Here is a 13,879-nt window from a genome sequence, read left to right as displayed (position 1 = left end):
TGCTAGGATGACAGGTGAGTTACCATGCCCAGCTTCACAAATTTCATTCTTTTGTGAGTAGTGCCTACCCATTATATCAGGAGAAATGGACCTTGGATAGATTATGCTTTGAAGTTTCAGTGGGGTGTGGATTATTTTGATATCAGTTAGATGACAAAGCATCTATACCCTTGTCCAAAAAAAAAAAAGAAAAAGAAAAAGAAATAACAGTATGTATTATATTACTGCACCAAGTACTTGTCTCAACCTTTAAATAATTCAGAAAAATTCAAAAGCCTAAGTAAGCCAGGATAGCAAATAAAACAAAAATTAGGCTATAACTTCTAAGTCTCCAAATGACTTTTAGCCAATTAAAGAAAGCCATTTACTGTTGCTGAGTTAGTTGTGTTTGATTGTAGCAACTGAAGAACTGTATCCAGAGAAAAGAAGCATGTGTAAGAGGATTGGCCTTTGGCAAGAGCAGTTGTCGGTTAAGAACAGTGGACCAGTGTCAGTGGGCAGCTGAGAAGGTAGAGGACTCTGCCCTGGCTTTTAAGGGGCTGACAGATGTTGCTAATACTGCCCAGTTCTTTGAAGCTTTGTGACCAGGCTTGAAATAACTCAAGATTAGCCTCTGTGAGTGCTCTCTGTGTGGACCTATGAATGAAAAAGGAGCTTCGAAAACACTAATGTACAACCAAAGTAGAATTTGCTAAGTCTCTCATCAGTGACTTTTTAGAAAGCATGTGGAGCGGAGGGCTTTGCTGGACCCGTTTATAAAGCTTGTGAAAATGTTAGCAGTTTAAAGCTTATACCTGTTCACAGTGTTATTTAGCAAGTACTTTTTGAGAAAGGTTGTAGACTCTGGTACATGACTGAACCAGTTGTATCCATGGGAAACCTCATTTGTTTCATGACTAATAGTCCACCCTTTCCTTGAGTTCTGTCAGCAATTGAGGCCGAGATCTACCCTGACATGTACCACCTAATTTGTTTATAAAGAGTAGTTTGTAATTTAAAAGGATAGTTTGAATTGTGTGTGTTTGTGTGTGTACACACCTGTGTGCACTCGCCGTGGAACACTTGTGGAGATCAAAAGACAACTTCATGGAGTTGGTTTTTCTACCTTTATGTGGTTTCTGGAGATGGAACTCAAGTCATCAGGCTTTTGAGGTGAAAACCTTTACATGCTGAGCTTTATCACTGGCCCTAAAGGTTATACATTTTTAGCTTCTGACCCAATACAGATTTTTCTCAACAAGAAGAACCATCCTTAAACATTATTCAGGAATACTGAATAACCTCAGAAATGAACTTCATGAGGACTTGGGACTTGATGTCTTTGAGAGGTTCGGTATGTTGGGCTATTGTTGCAAATGCCAAGGGAATGTCTCCACATCAAACTGTTTACTGCAGTTAAGGAGCTTCCACCAGTGAAACGAGAACCCACTCATGTGCCCTGTAATGACAAATACCAGGAAAAGAATCTAATCCTCTTAAAAATGCCTTCCTACTCCTCCCAGAAGCCAGGGATTGCCAAATAAAAGGCCCAGTGCCAGGTGTGGGATACCTCCCCTTGAGTTGTTAATCAGAAGTGTGCTGGAGACCCACAAAACCTACAGGCTTTTGCTACTGCTCTTGGCTGTCCACCAGAACTTGATGGTAAGACCCTATTGCTAGAGATACCACACACTTTGGTCATAAGACATGGAGAGATCTAGCTGATACCAGGAAGCTTCCTCCTTACTGACTAGCTTTCATAGCTATACAATCTACTGTGGGTGGAGGGGGGAGAATGTCAACAGTTTTACTTAGAGGTGAACAATAAGGACCAAATTGGTAAGATGTGCCCAAAGGTATGATAGTGAACAATAAAGACCAGGTTGGTAAGATATGCCCAAAGGTATGATAGCGGCATGAATGTTATGGGGGCAACCAACTACTTTCCAATTGGTGTTAAGGCCTGCTCCACAGCAGCAAACTCATGAATAGCACTATAAATCTGGCCAAGGACCCATGGTTGGGGAGGTCATAAGTACCAAGAGTGAATCTACTATTCTGCCAAACAGACATAATATCAAACTGCATTCTAAATTCATATCTCTATATCCATAAATTAGTACAGCTCTCAGCCTTCGGCAACAAAGTTTCTTTGTATAGTGGTGATTAAGGCAGGGATTCACAACTGCTCAGCCATAGCTAGGACATCAATATCACCCCCTCACACACACAAGGCTCAGGGACCATCACTTAAGAGCCAGAGATGGGGGGAGACTAGAGGAAAACAGTGTTGTCTGCACACGATAGGACCACTGCACTCCCACGCTCAGGGCAGCGGTGGTTGCTTGCACAAGATAAAGCGAGTAAGCATTCTAAGATGGAAGAGGAAGCGTGGGCGTCCACCCCTAGCTGAGGAGCTTTTGACAGCGGGTGGCTTCTGGGTGGTTTAACAGGATGAGGTAGGTCAACCGTGCTCCGGCGCATGGCCCCACAGCTAGGAGCACATGGTGAACACAAACTGGATGTGGTGGGTTGTTACAAACAAAAGACAGGAAGTTGGGACAGGGTCGGGAGGTCAGGGGTGAGTCTAGGAAGAGAGATGTGGAGATGAATATGAACAAAATGTATTGTATGAAATTCTCAAGGAATTAATAAAAATACATTTTAAAATATCTCTCAAGTTATGAGTGTGATTGATGTTCTAATTTCTTTTCTGTTGCTATGGCAGAAAGCAGCTGTTTATTTCAGCTAATACTTTGAGACTATGGTCCATCATTGTGAGGCAGTCAAGGCAGGAACTTCAAGTAGCTAGCTGACACATCCTCAGTCAGATGCAGAGAGAAATGAATGCGTGTGTAGTTGCTTGCACTGACCCTGATCTTCCCACTGGACCCCTGCCTAGGCAAGGGTGCCGCACACACTGGGCTGGGCCTTCCCACATTAACTTGAAACAGCTCCTCCCACAGACGTGCCCACAGGCCAACCCAATATAGACAATTCAGCACTGACACTTCTTCCTAGGTGGTTTCTAGGTTGACATGAAAGCTAACAACCATCACAGCTGATATTGTATGTTCATGGACCGAGACCAATATTGGAAGGAATTTGCCTATTTAAAGATAGTTGTAAAGGTAAAGTGTATAGACCCTCATTGCAGATGATTAATCAATGTTAATTTTGATAACATGAAACAGACCTCCAATTAATGACATTATCATAAAAATTATGCTTAATTATATCTTGACTTTTATCAATAAAATTGTGGAAGGTTTTTTAATCTCATTATGAAAGTTTCACATAGTGCTCTTAGTTTGTTACTTAGCCAGAAAGGCCTGAAATATTTGCTGTGTGCACCTCTGATCTAGAACAGTCATTACAAACTTCAGAAGCCTGGCAGGCAAATGTAAATAAGAGAAGGCAGCCAATGGTAATGGTGAGAAGCATTGGAGGTAATAGGTGAACACGTGGGTAAAATGCTAAGTACATGGGAGTGTAAGTTAAAGCCCTATTTGTCTGTCGGTAAGCATTTAAATACAATCTGTTCTAAAACAACCCAAGTAACATAAACTGATATAGGTCATGAAGCACATGTGATATAGGTTATGAAGCATAAATGATATATAGGCAATCCATTCATATGTATAAAGTGGTAAGAACAGTCTCCATTTAGTTATCCTCTAACAGACAGAACATGCAATATGCTTATAAATGACAAAGATTATTTACTTGCTTTTATTAACGCTGAGCTCCTCTCCCCCTTTCATATAATCTAAGTGAACTGGTCACTTGAATCTAGGGCCACCCTAACCTTTACTGACGATTCCTAGTATATGGATTTTTTTTTTTTTTTTTTTTTTTTTTTTTGGTTTCTTCGAGACAGGGTTTCTCTGCGTAGCTTTGCGCCTTTCCTGGAATTCACTTGGTAGTCCAGGCTGGCCTCGAACTCACAGAGATCCGCCTGGCTCTGCCTCCCAAGTGCTGGGATTAAAGGCATGCGCCACCACTGCCCGGCTAGTATATGGATTTTTGATGAACCCAGTAGAAAATCATAGCTGGGATGCTCAGTGATGTACAATGTCTAGACTTTATTAGTATTTTGATGAGTTTTCTGTTACTTATTTGGATTTTAAAATCAGTATGTGGCACCTGTTGACAGCCTAAGACGGCTCCTGGGAGTTCTTAGATGAGAGCCTTACTGAGTCACGTGATTCAGGACCCTCACCAATGCATCTTGTGATGTGTGTGTATTGCAGACCATTGTTTTCTTAAAGCAATGCAGTTAGTAAAAGTCATTTTGTCTGTTATCTTGAGAACCCTCAGGATGTCAACAAGATCATCATTTATATCCCACAAAGAAGTTAGACACTTGCTCTGTAAAACTTCTAAAGTCGGCGGGGTAGTGGTGGCACACGCCTTTAATCCTAGCACTCAGGAGGCAGAGCCAGGCAGATCTCTGTGAGTTCGAGGCCAGCCTGGTCTACAGAGTGAGATCCAGGGCAGGCACCAAAACTACATAGAGAAACCCTGTCTTGAAACTTCGCCCTCCCCCACCCCAAAAAAAGGAAAAAAAAAAAAAAAAAACCTTCTGAAGTCTTCCTAAAGAATGATTACCTAGGCTTTAGCACAGCTGATGTTTCTAAATTTGTTACCACTAGAGCAGATCTTCTCAACCTGTGAGTCACGACCCCTTTAGGGAGTCCCATGACCCTTTCACAGGGGTCACCTAAGACCATTGGAAAACACAGATTTACATTACAATCCGTGACAGTACCAAAATTACAGTTATGAAATAGCAATGAAATAATTTTATAGTTGGGGAACATGAGGAACTGTGTTAAAGGGTCACAGCATTAGGAAGGTTGAGAACCATTGTTCTAGAGCATGCCTCCGGAGCCTTACAACTTGGGTTTGAATCTTGGCACTACAGTTTTTAAGGTGTATGCTCCTGGCAAGTTACTTTACATCTCTATCTGCTAAAAGAGAAGAGATGATAACAGGATTGTTGTAAGGATTAGAGAATACAGCCAGGCCGTGGTGGCGCACACCTTTAATCCCAGTACTCGGGAGGCAGAGGCAGGAGAATCTCTGAGTTCAAGGCCAGCCTGGTCTACACAGTGCGAGTTCCAGGACAGCCAGGGCTACATAGAGAAACCCTGTCTCACAAAACCAAACCAAAACAACAACAAAAAGAAAATACATGAAGCATGAAGCAGGGTGCGTGGGGCAAAAGCTGTCACTTGGCGATTTCTGTACTAGTGTTGCGGACAGATACTTATGCAGATGAGAGACTTGCACACTCTGCCTCTAGGAAGAAAAGAACTCGCGGGGAGGGTGAGAAGAAGTACAAGATTCAATTTAGGATATTCCCATTGCTGACTGACACACTCTTTTTCTATTTTATTTACCTAACAGCGTCAAGTAAGGATTTCTAAGGCAGATGCAAAACAAAGCTTGAAAGCCTTTGAAACGTTCATTAATTAGCTCATTACCTTTAGATACATTAATTTCTGCACCCAAGGGCAGCGAAGCCCTAACCATAGGTTCATTGTATCACTTCTTTCATCAAGTTTACAGATTGGATTTAAAAGCATGAATTCTCAATGAGCAAAAACCTAATATAAGTAATATGACATACACACTGCAGAGTGGTCTAAGATTTGGATTAAGAACTAACCTGTGGTCTAATTCTAACTTTTTACTGATTTCCATATATAATCTTGATTGTTCAATGTCTTCGTTTTCTCATTTATCAAAGATAAGAAGTGTTGTGACCACTAGCAAAGAAATGGGGTACCACAAGATGCACTGAACCGAATCCCCACTTAGTAAAATAAGATGGCACTATTACAGATGACTGTTATGCTCTAACGTCACCACAAGTCTTGATTCATTTAACTCTCCACCCATAGGATTAGCGTCTGTTGTGACAGAGATTTGCTAGACAATCCTTCAATTTCCTTGAAAAACTATGTTCCTCATCCAGGGGCCTATGGACAAACTCACACAAGGTTGGGATGCTACATGTATCCACCCTATCCACATCCAAACTCTAAGCAAAACCATGAGCACAATAAAACCCCTTGACATTTGGGTGGAAAACTACATCAGTCTACAATTTATGCAGAGAAATTTCACTTAAGTGGTGCCTTTTCCAGTCTCAACATCTCATCATAAAATGAGCTCACATTGGCAGTGAAAGGTGCCATTGATGTATTAAATTTTATTAGCTCACTTCTTTGAATCTGTCATTAAAGTGGGCTAATGCCGGGCTCTGGTTTATCCTGAGTGTGGCTCACAGCTGGGAACCATATTAGGGTGGCCTCACTCTGCACTGCACAATACAGGCCCTGAGTTTCTCAGGCCAAGGAAGCGTCATCCCAGGCAGGTTCACTTGCCACAGCCTGCTGGCAGGAGGGGATATGACCACTTGTCTGGACCACTATTGAGAAGACATTAGAAAAAAAAAAAAGAAGTTTTATAGGAAAAATATAGACTTGGATATTAACACTGAATGTTATAATAAAAAAAGGCATTTGGAAACATGTTCCAGAAAAACACTATAAGAAGAGAAAAACCACAAAATGTACCATAAAGTCAAGCTTTATTTAAAAAAATTTTTATACGTCTGTCAAGTCCATACATAGGGAAATCCTTTATTCCTTTCCTGTCAGATGAGGTTCAATGCTTCAAGCCCTCTCTGAAAAACAGAAGTAGAAAATAAAGCTCTTCCAGGAATCTAGAGGCAGCACATTTCTCAGCCTGGTTCGGACTGTAATAAACATCTGAGCACGGCAGGCAGATGTGGTGCAGCCTGGGCAGCTGGGTGCTGGGATTTTACACATCTCTTTCCTGCAAGCTCCTTGGTTTGGCTCCCAGATCCAAATCTGATAAATGAGGAAGTGCAGGTTTATCTGGGCTGCCAGAAAAGCCCACTGAATGCATCCTGCAGTGCTCTGTGACAAGCTAGAGAGGACGTGTAGCCACCAGCGAGGTCCTGTGGAGAGGCGGCTCGGACGTGGTTCAGATACCTAGGAGAAAACAAAAGGTGTAGATGGATGTGAAAAACATAGAAGAAGTTGGTGACATTTTATAAAGCAAGTCTAAAACTGACCCAAATTTTAAAAGAAATTCCGACAGTAAAATGTTCAGGCTTTTATAAACGAACATTTTAAAAGGAAACATGCCAACTGTATATACAGAGTGTCTAACTACTACTCAGCTACAGAGGACAGTGAAGTCTAAGGATGGCTCTGAAGGTTTATAACTCACATTTTGATGAAATATTAAAATGTTCACTGTTTCACAGTTTCCAGTGCTGATTCGTTTTGCTGGCTGGTGTTTAGACGGCAATGAATGCTGTCCTTTCCAGCATGCTCTTTATCAATACACATCATGACATTATTATGCTACGAACATTTTTACAAACGCGTTTTAAAGCAAACCCTTCAACACTGAAAAGAAACGGGGCAGGGGAGAGAGCACACAATAGTTCAAAATCACCTCAGTATCCCAGAAGCACATTGTCTCCTTCCTTGCAGGAAAAGAAACTTAGAAATTACATGCGCAAGAAATCTGAGAGGAGGTATAGAAGAATTGAACTGATTTCAAAAGATAGGATAACAATGTTTCTTCATTCTCAGTCTTTATACCAATGAAGAATTTCTGCCTTCATAAAAATAGACAAAACAGGCCTTAAAAAATAAGACAATCCAGCCCGATGAATGACCATCACCGCTGAAGGAAAACAAGTACTTCCAGCCTTGCTTCATGTCTCTGTAGAAAGCCACAATGTCCCTGGAAACAAAGCTGCTTCGCCCCTTTCAGAATTACAGGTACGACAGATGAATAAATCAGGAAGCAGGACGTTTTAATAGCTTGGAACCTTTTCTACTCATTCATTCAAACTTCCTGTGTGTCGAGATCTTAATGCATGAGCAACTTCTTATTTCTAACATAATAACAAGTCAGGGTTTTTGTTTGTATCTATGTTTAATAAGCTTGTATGGTTAAAATATATATGGCAATTTAAGGGACCAAATAGAAGCCTGTCAAATGAAACAGCCAAGCTCTTGGAATTGGCTATAATTTATTTCACATTGCACAGACCATGGTCTTAATTCAAATCTTTGCTTTTCTGCCAAGGGTGAAAGTCAATGGAGAAATAAATGAATGTTTATTGAGCAACAATCTAAACTACGTGGGTAGTATATTTATAGCATACTAAGTTATTTGCACATCTATCCTCAAAACGTATACATGCTATATAGAATACTAATAATGGATATTCTATGTAATATAATTATACACATTATATACACTATGGTATCTTATGAAATGTATGTAAGTGAAAAACTGAAGGGATAAAATAAAATACTGATTATGTCTTCATATATGTCTCAGAGGATGCATCCTAGTTCAGTAACTAACATCATTAAGGGTCACTGATGAATTCCAGGTAGGGCCTAAGGTCTCCCAGGAATTAAAGAGGAATTCATTAAATCTATCACATGACCACAAAGTTATTTTCTTAGTGCCCTCCCAGAACACAATAAAATGCCAGTTGTTAAGATTCTGATGGATAGAGCTAGGTTTGGTGATGCACACTTTTAATCCCAGCATTCAGGAGGCAGAGGCAAGCGTATCTCTGAGGTGAAGGCCAGCCTGGTCTACATAGCAAGTTCTAGGTCGGCCAGGGGTACAAAGTGAGACCCTGTCACAAAAGCCCAAAACAAACAAACAAGAAACCAAAAAAGGATTCCTACCAATAAAGAAACAAGGTAACTGGTGAGTTACCTCAGAAAGGAAAACTTGACTCCTATCCCTGGAAACCCAGTGATAATGATAATCACACAAATAAGTAATAGTTTCATAGGAAAACTGAATTTAAATACTCCATTCTGACCAGATGATGGCACCTTACTCTCCTCAGATCCTCAAAAGAAAGGTGGCCTTCTGGTTCCATCGGTCCACAGCCAGCAGAATACAGGCACCGCAGTACTGGTCAACAGTCAGGGGACAACTATCACCAATGGAATTGGTTTCGTGGTTGCAGTAAAAACCAATGTGCAGCGAACTATTGATTCATTGCATTTGGTCTGGCTTGCTTCTGGGAAAGTTGAGTCACACCATTTCTGGCTTGGCAGGTCCAGTATAAACTTGCAGTGTGCACACAGCTTTTTATATGTTATCCCGAGAAACCCGAAACAGCTGCACCGCTGGCAGGCAAGCGCAGGGCCAGGAAAATACCTAAAACAGTTGCATCTTCTAATTTATGACTGTGCACTGTTTCCATAAAGAGTATATAAAACAGTTCAGCTTTTATAAGGAAAATGTAATAAACAGTCATACTCATTGAGGCCATAAATGCATTTTTTAAGAGTTTATCTAAAATGATTAATTAGTGTTTGAAAATAGTACTTCTTGAACACAGTCATAATCCAAAGCAATGAGCAAATATTGTTAAATTTGAGTTATTAATGGTAGGTTGTATGATTCTCACTGCCAAAATAAGTCAATTAAAATTTCTTTGTGTAGCACTGAAGAAAACGCATTTCCCTTCTCCAATCATTTACATTAAGCATGTCTGGGACTAAGGTCTTTGAGAGTCCTCCCTATTTATATTGCTCTTTTTGATCTCAAGGGCTATACAAAACTTTTACTGTTAAGTGTTTCAAAATATTTGAACCAAGGAAATCTGTATTGATTCTATTTAAAAATATGGCTCGTTCTTACTATTCAGTTGTAGGATTTTGTTTCTAGGTGTTTTCCTTCACTGTTTAAACCCTTTAATTGTTGTGGTATGCCAAAGCATTTTAAGGATCTGCCACATTGAAACCAGACATCAAGAATTTAGTTTTTGCCTACTTTTCCACCTTCCTCCGTGTACACCCATGGTTATTCTTCTGCAGTCATTAAAAATGGCATCTCTTAGGGCCAGGGCAGAGGCCAGCATCATTTTATGTATAATTTATGTAACAAAACAAGGAAAGCATCTTCGGCAAACTCGTTTCCAGAAGTCAGGTATTAGGGCCTGGACACAACAGCTCTATTTAGCCAACGGCAAGATACTGTTTCTGCTTTTCATGATGTATAAACCTTGTAAGTAGAAACCAGTGGGGGGTCGCTTATTTTGGTAGTATACTGAAAACAGACCAAATTCAGATTTCAAAAAATCATTACTTTCTTAATAAATCCTAACAGCATGTTTTCAAAAATATGTGTAAGATAATTCTTACACAAAGGACGGCTTGAACTTTAATTTATGCTCTGCCTAAAGTTGCCTTCCTTTGCCCCTATGCATCAAAATCACTAGTGGACTCTGGAGACGGAGGAAGAAAAAGGAACAGTGGACCTTAAGGAAGAAAAGAGCTGGGTATTAGACTTGTGGTTTTCCTGGACTTCGATCAGCACTGTCATTCTTCTCATTTTTAGCAGCTTTTATTCCCCAGTAGGTGGTATAATTTACACTTGGCTTCAGAGAGACTTCTGTCTTCAGGTCCCGACACAGGCCAGAGCGGCTCTGAGACCACCCTTAAGACGTCCTGTCCCTGAAAAGCCCTACCCCGACCACTTGGCAGTCCGCTCCTTTGGTGTTTCTCAAACAGCGCCCTCAGGAGGGGGCAGCGCCTGGAGGGACTCAGCACCAACAAACACAAGCACCAGCCAGGCAGGGCCTCTTCATGACAACCCCGGGACAAGCCAGCTCCAAATAATCTACAAGTTTCAGTGCTGAAAGAGAACTGAGTTCACATTAGCTGCTCCTCTGGTAAATTACTAGACCTGTGAAGAATTATACTCGGAGCCGGTTCAAAGGAAGAAAGGTAGTGAAACCTGGAGAATGGGACCTGCTTTTCAAAACCAGGGTGAGTGTTCCCCATGCCTTGTGTTTTGAGACAGTCTTCCTCCACTTCTAGGGCTGGCCTCAAACTCCTGAGCTCGTCATCTTCCTGTCTACAGGCTCCATGCACTGTGGGAAGCTGCAGGGAACCCATTTAAAGTTTGTGTGCGATGCCATCATGCATTCACCAGATCTGCCCCCAACAGTTCTGTGTTTCAGATGCCAAGACCAAGAGCTCTTAGAAGAGCAGGACTTCATCCCATGGGCTAGGCTATTACTTGGTAGTAGAACACTTGACTGCCATGTTCAAGGTACTCATTTCAATTCCATGCACTAGCCGCCCCCCTCAATAATTAGCCATGGCTACACAATATTTTTACTGAACCAGGGAGAGTGCATGCTATGCAAGCTGAGGGCCTGGTCCAACACCTGGCACACATATAAAAGGCTGGTGTGGTGGTCCATACTTATAATCCCTGTGTTAGGAAGGTCGAGAAAGGAGGATCCGTGGAGCTCACTGGCCAGGCAGCCTGGCTTAATTGGTGAACCAGGCCAATGTGAGACCTGTTTCAAAGGAGGTGGATGATATTCCTGTAGATAACACACTGGCCTCTACATGGACATGCAGGTATGTCCACATACACACATGTAATACATTCACAAAAACATAATTTAAAAAAAATCCTGAGCAATAGGGTACTCAGACAACTATTGTTAAAACAAGACATTCTAAAAACTAAATTAGCCTAATCACAACAGTAGAATAACAATGAATGGGTAATTGTATGAGCTAAGATAAATGGGGAAGGCACTATGATTCAGATACTATTCATAACTCTGCAGGTAGTTGGTTAGAAAAACACATGGCTTCATGAACTCTAAACAAAAACACCATACTGGAAACCACATCCATGGACACTCATCACAGTATTCCTTATGGCCTAGCCACTGGATCAGGATGCAAGGTGAATAAGCTAAATAGTAAAGCTGTCTCACATTTATACCAACATACTCAGGAACAAAGAGAGCAAGTATGCCAGATGTTTGACATCTGAACAGTGAGGCTTAGATATGAAATTAAAGACCGTAAGATATCCACACATACACTAGGATTTACCATTCACATGCCACAACAATACATAGATTCTAATTTCAGCTGAAGTAAACTACTGTGAGTCAGTTCTGACACGATTAGCAGTAGTCCATAGATGATGATAAAGGCCCCGTGTGGTGCTGCACACCTGCAATCCAGCATCTGGGAAGCTGTGACAACCACCCGCTTCCATACCTCCCCACCATGATAAACTCTCATCCCTCTGGAACCATAGGCCAAATAAATTCTTCCTCTAAAAGCTGCCTCGGTCCTGGTGTTTTAGCACGGCAACAGAAAGGCAATTAATACAGGCACTATAAAATAAACTTGGGTAAAGTCAGGAATATACACAATAGCCAAGAGACCAAATGATTGTTGATAAATATTGAAAATACTTCACAAAATCAGAAGGTATTTATAAAAAACAAGTTGTTACATGTTTGGCTAATGTTAGTATAAGGTCTCCACCTTGAAACTGTAGACAGAACAAAACTCCATACATAAGATACATAAAACTTTCTATCGTATAAATAAATCGGTCAGGATAGACCAGCTTGGGCTGCATAGTGAATCCCAGCTATTCTGGACTACATCTCAAAAACAGAACGGAAGAATAAAACTAACATAAACAGCAAAGATGGTCAAGATCTGAAGTAAGAACAACGCTGACAGTGAGACGATATGTGGACTAGAGGAAGGAGAAGCAGTCAGTCGGAAGGTAACCAAGGTAACAACTTAACCTTTGAAATGAAGTGTGCAAAGGAAGCACTGGCCACAGGACACGGGACAGATGCAGTCTGGTACTATGTAGCAAGCTTCAAGAGCTTGTGATGAAGACAGATATAGCCTTCCTTCCTTATATAATGTACAGAGAGAATAATCCTTGTGCTCTCAAGAGGGAAAACTATATTTTGAAAGGTTATTCTTTGATTAAAGAATATTACTGTGTTGTACTTCATTATTAGTTATTATGTAATCATTTACCTAATTTATAAATAAAACTATCATATATACATATACGTATAAATAATGAGATTATATATGGATATATGATCGAAAGTAAGCCAAATAAACCCTCCCTTCTATAAGCTGCCTTGGCCATGAGTCTCCTGTTGCAGCTTCCCAGATGCTGAATTACAGGTGTGCAGCACCACAGAGGGCCTTTATCATCATTCATGGACTACTGTCTAAGTGTCAGAACTGATCTACATTATGCACATTCCATTTCAATCTTTTCATGGTTACCAGATTACTCTTCTCTGGACAAAGGTCTACATGACTCTCATATAAGTAGACACTAATTGGCTCCAGGCTCTATGAAGAATCAGCTCCAGATTCCTCAGCCTACCACTTATGGTCTATTATACTCGACTCTAATTCACATTTCCAAACATATTTCCAATTAATCATCTCCATTATCCTGAAGCAAAGCCAAAGTCCATCAGGAAGTGTTCTGTTATTCTCTGTTAAAGCCTCCTAACTTCCACTCTATACCCTTACTCATGACGTCTCCCTGTCTCGGAATCATAAAGAGTAACTTTACTATAACAACACCACAGTTCAAGTGTCAGCCACTCAGTTGTGAACAAATATGAGAAGCATCCCTGACCCCCACAGCAATGACTATAACAACAACAAATCGAGTAAAGTAATCTTTAAGAAGTGTTTTGAATTATGTATTTGGGGGTATGCACATGAGCTCGGTGCCCACAGATGCCAGCCAGAAAGGGGCATTAATCCTGGAGCTGGAGTTACAGGTAGTTGTGAGCCACCATTAATGGTTACAGTGAACTGAACTCTGGTCCTCTGCAACAGTAATACAAGATTTTAGCCATCTCTCCAGTCCCCAAGTAAAATAATCTTAAAAGAAATCTTTCAGGTACCAGAATTAGACTAGAAGTCAAAATACGGGCAGTTAACTTCCTAGCTGAGGTCTGGCTTTCTAACCGTTATGGACCACATTCACTCTC

The 13,879-nt window shown here is 40.8% G+C and overlaps 1 protein-coding gene across 1 annotated transcript in view; it reads right to left on the bottom strand.

Annotated features, from left to right (window-relative positions):
• Positions 1-6,563: 6,563 nt before the first annotated feature.
• Mnat1 (MNAT1 component of CDK activating kinase) overlaps positions 6,564-13,879 on the bottom strand; it is a 179,451-nt gene continuing 172,135 nt past the window's right edge. The window contains exon 8 of the mRNA XM_006992726.4: positions 6,564-7,007. Within this exon, the coding sequence (XP_006992788.1) occupies positions 6,887-7,007 (121 nt within the window). The 3' untranslated portion in view covers positions 6,564-6,886. The remainder of the gene's footprint in view (positions 7,008-13,879) is intronic.

Source organism: Peromyscus maniculatus, chromosome 14 (assembly GCF_049852395.1).
Source record: "Peromyscus maniculatus bairdii isolate BWxNUB_F1_BW_parent chromosome 14, HU_Pman_BW_mat_3.1, whole genome shotgun sequence".
Lineage (NCBI taxonomy): Eukaryota > Metazoa > Chordata > Mammalia > Rodentia > Cricetidae > Peromyscus > Peromyscus maniculatus.
Note: the sequence above shows the minus strand (reverse complement) of the source record. Positions and strands in the feature narration are given on the sequence as shown.